The 8,866-nt window shown below is 34.8% G+C and overlaps 1 protein-coding gene across 2 annotated transcripts in view; it reads right to left on the bottom strand.

Annotated features, from left to right (window-relative positions):
• Nucleotides 1-5,417: 5,417 nt before the first annotated feature.
• The window catches only part of MOSPD2 (motile sperm domain containing 2), a 48,163-nt gene continuing 44,714 nt past the window's right edge, over nucleotides 5,418-8,866 (bottom strand). The window contains exon 15 of one of the 2 annotated variants that reach the window (XM_069100637.1): nucleotides 5,418-8,486. In XM_069100637.1, coding sequence (XP_068956738.1) covers nucleotides 8,328-8,486 — 159 coding nt within the window. In that variant the 3' untranslated portion in view covers nucleotides 5,418-8,327. The remainder of the gene's footprint in view (nucleotides 8,487-8,866) is intronic. The other variant, XM_069100638.1, reaches the window with a different exon arrangement.

The raw sequence follows: 8,866 nt of genomic DNA, 5'->3' as shown, positions 1-8,866 counted from the left end.
TCTTCCAAACTTTATTATGTATCATCCTCCCATACTCCCTAGCTGTCATCCTTAATTTCTCACTTTTTGTCACCCCCGATGTCCCTTATCCAATCGTCATATACTCCTTCCTGTCCTCTGGATGCTGCCGTCAATTTGCTGCAGGGACTCCCTGTTACTTCACGCCCAGACTACTGCAATATCCTGCTGCTTGGTGTTCCTGTCTCCATTCTGATCTGTCCTCTATTCAGTTGTCAAATTGAACATATAAAGTAGATACAGGTCTGACCAAGTCAACTCCCTCTCCCACTTTCAGTAAATTTCAGTGGCTCTCCAGGACCAAATGTAAAAATTTCTGTATGGCTTTTATAGGCCTTCCTAACTTGGATTCACCTACCTATGCTGTTTTCTACCTTACCCTACACCACATACTCTGAGTTCCAGAGACAACGGTTACCTTTGGTTACCTCATTTCCAGATTTCATTAATTTCCCCTGGCTGTCCCCCCTACAACTTTCCTTGTCTTTGCTTCTTGGCTTCCCTAGCTTCCTTCAAATCTTAGCCAAATTCCTTCCTCATTCTCTGTTCTGAAATCTAGGAAAATCTCAATTGAACAGCCTAGTACACTGTCATCAATTCTGTACTTAAAATCATGTACATCAAAAGCAGGTTTTACTTGCTATGGTGAAGAGGGTCATTAATTTGGAATGGCCTGGATTTGAATCCTAGATCTAGTGCTTACTGCCTATATAAAATTGGGGGCAAAAAATATTGCAATTTATTTGGGCCTTAGTTTTCTCATCTGTAAAATAAGGGTATCAAAGATAGAGCTAGAAAGGATTTAAAAGTCATCTAGTCTAACCTGTTCATTTTATGAAAGGAAACTGAGACCAAGAAAGGATAAATAATTTACCAAGGCTACTTCTTAGTTATCTTTGCTTAGGACAGTATCAAGCACAAAGAAGGTGCTTAATAAACATTTGTTGGCTTGCTAATACCATTTTCCTGTCATTAAGTTTCTCCTAATGTTTTTTCCCAAAGATGACAATGTTAGCAAGGTATACCAACACTTCCTTTTCAAGTCTCCAACTATTTTATCATTTGTTGGTTATAAACTTTGATTAAAAGGAAAGAAAGTATCCCTCTTCCCACCCCAAAGAAAATTGTTTATCAAAATTATTTTTTTTAAAAAAAACTTCCAAAAGTAGTAAAAAGCTGATCTCAAAGCACAGAAGTACTCAGGGAAAAACAAATAAAATTTTGTTAAAGTCTGAAATTCTCTTGAAGCTCAAGGAATACTTAGCCCCACTCCTGTTTCTGCTTATTCTATTTCCTAGTCTTTCGATGAAGCTTCAGTTATATATACACAGTACATGGGATATGGATCTCAAAGGAAACAGGTCACTTAGAATTCAGATTGTGTGAATAAAATTAAGACCCATATCTCACACAATACTGTTTTAGACTCTCTAAACGCACTTAAAAAAAACAGAATATTGTGTCTGCCTTGGATCTGAACACAGTAATACAGTAAGTTTCTTGAAGGCAAGGATCTTCCCTTAACTAAAATTTCTATCTCCATCAGTGTCTATCAGGGCTCCCATACAAGTGGTCATTGTTGTCTAGTAGTTTCAGTCGTGTTTGATTCTTCATGTCCCCATTTGGGGCTTTCTTGGCAAAAATATTTGAACTTGGGTCTTCCTGACTTCAGGCCCGACACACTATCCACTGTACCACCTAATTGCTCCATAAGAGTAGGGACTTAATAAATGTTGATTTTATTGTAAAAATTATAAGGTTCAGTTCTTTTCAATGACAAATCTAAAAGGCTGGATCTGAAAAATAGAAACATAGAGAGAGACAAAAAATGGCACATTTTGCCCATAAAACCAAAACCTACTAAAAAGTAAGTTATTCCTCTTTAGCTTATGGAACTAAAACTTACTTTTTCTCATATAGTTATAGGTTTGGGTTTTTTTTTTTGGGGGGGGGGAGTTCCTCTTCTTCTGACCCTCTTCAACACATTCCTGACTTCATCATTTTCCGCACTATTTTTCTTGCACCATTTTGAGGCATTCATAGTACTAAAAGTGGGTGATATACTTTATAAAAATGCAGTTTTATTGATCTATTTTGTTTTTGCCTCTTCTTCATTCCTAAATATGTTCTTTGGAAAATATTTTCCAAAGGACATATTCATTTCTTCTCTCTCATCCCTAGAGAGTAACAAAGGATAAGTGGGGGGGAAAAAAAGCACATCAAAAAAAAGTAACTAACATTTCAGTACAGACAGCATATGCAATGTTTCACACCCACAGTTCAACACCTCTGAAAAGGAGGGAGGTAATTTGTCCCTCTCTCCTTTGGGGCCAAACTCAAGGAGTATAACAGCAAAACATTTAGTTTGGGATTTCTTCGACGGTTTTTTATTATATATGTGCAGATCAAGAAAAAATTATAAATGTGTGTATTTGCTTTAAATTTCATGGTTTCAAAATCATGCATTTCATCTTTTATGCTTTCCTCTAGTTAAGGATATTTTTATATATGTATGTATATACACATATATAAGTACACACACACACACACATTTCTCCAGCAAGAAACTTCACTTTCTACTAGTTCATATAAGGCTTCCTATATATCTCTGTATTTTTTAGTCACTATTTCTTAGGACAGTGATATCCACTCATATATTCAGTATAATATACTTGGCTTCTTTCACTCAGTAGGGTTTGGTTTCCTCTTCTTTGCTACTATTAAAAGTGCTTCTCCAAATCCTCCTTTTGTCATTGACATCTCTGGGGTATGCTATCAGCAGGATCTCTGGGGCAAAGGGAAGGGACCTTTTAGTTCCTTTTTAAAAAAAGTCTAATTCCAAACTGCTTTCCAGAATAGTTGAATTCACTGCTCTATTATGTCTGATTTTCCCAAACCCCTCCAACATTAGCAGATGACTGAAATTGGAAAATTGTTGGGAAGATGAAAACTCAGACTTGTTTTGATTTGCATTTCTCTTGTGATTTGAATGAACTTTACACATTTTTGTTCTTGGTTAATAAATCTTGTATGTTTGTTAATTCTTAATATATCTTAGGCTCTTACTAGACATATTTGATGCAAAAGTTCCCTCAATAAACACTTATTCTAGATAAATATATTTTGTGATGAAGTTTTTCAATTTCATGGGATCAAAATCATGTATTTTGTCTTTTATGCCTGCTTTCCCTTGGTTAAGAAATCCTACTGGTCATAACCATAGTAATGTGTTTTGATTCCAATTTTTTTAAAATAACATGATTTTTTAAAATCTTTAAGTCTTGTATTCATTCTGAGCCTATTGTGGGATATTCTTGTCAAATAAGGAGTTCTTCACCCAGCAATTTATATTCTCAGGTTTATAAAAACTTAAGATTGCTGAATTCAGCTTTTTCTGGTTATCTTCCTTACCTGCCTTCCTATTTTTTAAAAATAAGGTTTCAAATAGTTTTGATGATTACCGCTGTATAGTGTAATTAGAAAGCTGGAAGTACTTCATTTCTCCCTAATTACTTTAAGAGATTCTAGACCTTGGTTCTTTCAAATGAATTATTATATTGTCTAGAGCTATAAAAATACCTTTGTAGTTAGGTATTGGAATAAATCTAGATAATTTCTACTAAAGTTTTATATGCAACATTTCTTACTGTACTGTAACACTGACTGTATAGATAGACCAGCTGTCTAGCCATTTGACTATCAACAATCATTTTACCTTCCCATCCCCAACCTCTGCCTACACCAGTTTTTTTTTTTTTGTATCATGAGTGCTATGAATATTTTAATTGTATATTGGACCTTTATTTCTTACTTCCTTGAGGCATAGGTCTAATAGGATTGCTGTGTAAAAAAAAAAGTATCATTTATTCTCTTTCCTTGTATAACTTCAAAATGATGCCAGAACGGTTGGACAGAATCAACCACATATTAAGTGTAGCTGCCTTCTGACTGCCCCTTCTACAATGACTATATCACCATTGCCAATTTGAAGGATTTAAATAAGGCTTGTTCTAATTTGCATTTCTCTTTGTAATGTGGAGTTTGTTTCCATATGCTTGTTGGTAATTTGAATTAATTCATCATTTAAGAAAGCTATCTTTATAGCCGCTGACTACTTGAATCTATATAGGAATGGCTCCTAGTGCTAGACAATTTTTTTGCCTTTTGGAGGGCAATTGGGGTTAAGTAACTTGTCCAAGGTCATACGGCTAGTTTTTTTGTGTGGGGAACCCAACTCAGGTCGTCCTGACTCTGGGGCCAGCAGTTTACTCACTACACCACCTAGCTGCCCCTAGACAATTTTTAATTTTCTATTTATCTTGAATATCAGACTTGCTGTATTTGATGGCTATGCTTCCCTCATTCTACAGTTTCTTTTCTTGTTCTATCTTTATTAATTTTATTCATTCAAAAGCTTTTTAATGTATTGGAGGACTTCTTTTTAATTAAAAAAAATTATTTACTTTTAGTTTACAACATTCAATTCCACGATTCCTTGATTTCCAAATTTTCTCCCCTTCCCTCTCCTCTCCCCTTCCCCCAAATAAATAGGAATGTGCTTCATTCTTTGGAGGGGGGAAAGCAAGGCAATTGAGGTCAAGTGACTTGCCCAAGGTCACACTGCTAGTAAGTGTTAAGTGTCTGAAGTCGAATTTAAACTCATGTCCTCCTGACTCCAGGGTCAGTGCTCTATTCACTGCACCACCTAGCTGCCCTGACTTCTACTTTTTTAATAAACAAAGATTCAGTTCTTACAGCTTGTTCTTTCAGGAATTTTGGGGAGTGGTTTTTTCAGTAACATGATTTGTAGTCCCTCCCCTTAAATGTGCCAACAACAGGGCTCTACACCTAACAGAAGATATTGACGATTTTTGTGGAGGAAATAGTGATTAGGGACTATCCTGACTCTGAGTGAGATACGGTCCTAGGTTCTGAGGCAAAAAAAAAACAAAAAACAATAATCTTGTTTTAAGCGACCTTATGAAAAAGTAGAGGAAAGGGGATGTAGGTAACCATAATTCAAAGTAAAAAGTGACAGAATCAGAGATGAGATGCAAAATTCTTTAGGAAAACAATAAGGGAGAGATCATAGGCCACTTTCAACTGCAGGGGAGAGAGGGGAAGGAAATCAAAGATTGCATGGAGGAGATAGTACTAAAATGGGTCCCAACAAGAAAAGATTTCAACTGGCAGAGATAACAGGACAAAATCAGGGAACAGCACAGTCTGAGTGGAACAGAATACTAGCTAAGAGCGGTTTTCATTTCTTCCTCCTGACAATGAGAAGCCACCTAGTCTCTTGAGTTTCATGGACCCCCCCCCACCCCTCTGGCAGTTTGGCAAAACCCATGAATCATTTCTCTGAGGTTTTTGAATGCATAAAATAAAATGTGAAGGACTACAAGGGAAAACAATTATATTGAAAAAGAATTATCAAAATTAGTTTTTTTTTTAAAAGTTCACAGACATCAGATTACCTTACACTAAAAAGTTTTGAAGACAGAAGTGACTTGGCCATATTTGTGAATTAGATTACTTTGACTTGAAGAATTAGGAGGGCATGTATTACAATAGTCCAGCTGAGAGGTGACAGTACTTGAACTAAGGTGGTGTCAAATGAAGATCAGAACATGCCAAAAAAGACTAGAGATGTGGAATCAGCGATTCGACAATAGTTCATTAAATGTTTTCTTTAGATTTTTAAAGATGTTTTCCTCATTTATGTTCTAACAACTGAACTGTACCCTTTAGAAACCTGTTCTTTCTTTCTCTTCACAGGGTGAAAAAGATGCAGATGAAATATAGAACTTCTAAAAGTGAAAATAATACTTAAGAGTTTAATCATTCAACTTTTTAAAAATATCGTTTAACAGTAAAAACCATATGTTTTTTTAATGATATTTATTTCATAAATGTAGTTATTCCTCTAAAACATATTAAAATAGAAAACATGTTCTTCTGATCAATTATACAAAGAAAATACCAATATAGTAATAAAAATACTGAAAATATATGAAAGCACCAGAACATTAGAATAATTACACTGGCAACAATTCTAAGAATATATTTCTTGCAATTGTACAATAAAGTGCTATTAAATCCAGTCAAAATTAGTGGCAAAATTTTGAAAAGTTATTGTATTATGAAATTGAGGCTAGGTTCATCAGTTACCACAATTCTAGGCTACTTGCTAATCAACTCTGAGAAAAATGGTTTTTTGGCTTCCAAAATGAAAACTGGTTTAAAACATTTAAATATTGGACCTCAATAGTCTGTTGTGAACAATTAATGACAATTTGAATATAAAAGCACTTAGAAGACAAATTGTATAGAGCCAAAAAAAGACAGTACATATAAGACACTTGAGATCAGATGAAATCAAACACATAATAGATATAAGATCAAGTATGAAAGGTAAGTGCATTGAAACTTTTGATTTTTATACTATATTTTCAGTAATTCTGCTTACTTACAATTAATCATCATATTAACACCTTTATACTACTGAATCCAATAATGAAAGATTGATCAAACTTCAAGCAAGAACAGTCAACATTAAAGGGACACTGTTAGAACAAATAATTTTCAAATATGAGCAGATGATTTCTTAAATTGGCAGGAATAAAATACACATACTTGGGACTTGATTACTTAAAACCAATAATGCAGCATATACATAAAAAACCCACTGTGCACATACACTGATAGAAAATCAAAAGTACTTAGTAGGGTGGAGAGCAGTCATTTTCACATCTGGAGTTCATAAACTGAAACAGAAAAACTAAATTAAGAAAAAAATACCACAGCAGTATCCTTTTAATGTTTTAATGCCTAGACCAATCTGAGGAATCTATAGTCTACCAATATTCATAAATCAATTTCTATAGAGCCAATCCCTAAAGACAGATGGTCACACCTTATAGCAGAGTAAAACAACCAACCAAAAAAAAATACCTGTTGATCAAGTCTCAAGAGATTTCTGTTACAAGTATATTTGTTCTCTCATATACAATTGGGACTGTGAGCTGATACTCTTCCCATTGAAACGTCAAACCTCTGATCTTAATTATCCATAATTCAAGTACAAGGCAGAACACCAAACAAATCAAATAAATGTGCATTAAAAATTAAAAAAAATGGTCCTACCCAGGCTCTTTCTCTTCTTTTAAACAGAGCTGACAATAATATATCAGAGTGCCCTTAGAGATACCCATATTTCCTAAGTTCTCTTTAATGATAGCTGATTTCAGCCAGGAATGTGTATGAATTCATGATATCATTACATTTCTCAAACAACAAAGCTTTCAGAAAAACTTTTCTGAATGAATGACTTCCACCAGGAATCGAGTTCCTCTTCTATATGGGAGAAATGAGGAGTTTTGGTGGTAGTGTAACTTCAGAATTACAAATGGCTAGTCAGGCCTTTGTAAGAGAGAAAAAAAATGGCTGAGTATGGGTACAATATATTTTCTCCCATAAACAGGTTTTGTCTACGTGTATCTAATAGTAATTCCTTTAAAAAAAGCGAAAAAGTTGCTTAAAAAAAATCTTCTGGGAAAATATGATATGAAAATTTTTAAAGTAAAAGCCACAAAAACAAAGCTGTTAGTTACAAACTGATTATATCTAAATCAAAGTATTAGTCAAAAAGCCCTAAACTCATAGAAGGCAGGTTGTCAAGGAATACTGAGAGGAAAGAAAGGCTGAAGGTGGTTTGGCATAAAAAGTTTTACATTCTGAAAGAACACGGACGATAACTGGCTAGTCGCTCTCAAAATTACAAAATCCTGATTACATAAGTTACTCTGTGTCTTCTCTCACTCAATATACACTTCCTTTATATACACGGTATAGAAAAGCTAACACGTTTGGCTCAACTACAGTAATTCAGTTCCATAAAAAAGGCAGATTATATTTTGGCTGCAACAAAGCATCTGCTTGCATTTTCAGTTCAGCTTATAAGAACGAGATAAAACTGAAACAAGTCATGTTTTAAAGTACTCCAACCAAAAGGAAAAAAAATAATTTATGTTCAGAATAATAACATCGCATGGTTTTATTTTCACTTATAAGATAACTAGTCACCTACAGTCAGCTTCTTCTGTGTTCTTAAAGTAGATCCTCATTCTAATGGTCTTCTCTTCATGACAGACTGGCTCCTTTGTCACTCACTTCTTACATGGCAAAGAACATGAGCGAGTTGTACTTGGGTCTCCAGGGAGCGTATGTGTACGTGACTTTTTTTTTCTAATTGGTTAAATTTGAGGTCTGATCCCTCTTCACACTAATGAGCAGAGCCAGCTATGTCCTTACAGAGTATTATTACTCCCTTGACTATATAGCAGATAGAAGCAAGAAGCGGCAAAGGCAAGTACGAGCACAATTAAACAAAACAGCAGCTGCTGAAACCAGAGACAACGATCAACTTCATCTTGAAGTTTCCTATTGATGTCTAGTAAACGGGTGAGCTGAGAAAAAAAAGAGATGGAAGACTGCATCCATAAAATATTATATTTGTCATGTGAATGCTGAATAGACGCATTTTAAATCCAAACACTTAGGTAATGTAATTAAATGTAAACAAATAAGTAGGGGCGGCTAAGTGGTGCTGGGAACAGAGCACCAGCCCTGGAGTCAAGAAGATCTGAGTTCAAATTCAGCCTCAGACCCTTAACACTTACTAGCCATGTGACCCTGGGCAAGTCACTTAACCCCAACTGCCCTGCCTTCCCCCTCCAAAAAGCAAAAAAACAAAAAAAAAAAAAATGTCATGTAATTAGATGGATAAAGATTGACTAAAAGCTATATATTATATGTAGCACCAAAATACATTTGTTATGTGAGCTTG

This window comes from Petaurus breviceps, unplaced genomic scaffold, assembly GCF_028583685.1.
Source record: "Petaurus breviceps papuanus isolate PSGF00001 unplaced genomic scaffold, PetGlider_PUasm1.0 419, whole genome shotgun sequence".
In the NCBI taxonomy this organism is placed as follows: Eukaryota; Metazoa; Chordata; class Mammalia; order Diprotodontia; family Petauridae; genus Petaurus; species Petaurus breviceps.
The sequence above is the reverse complement of the archived record's forward strand: the minus strand, read 5'-3'. Positions and strand labels throughout refer to the sequence as shown.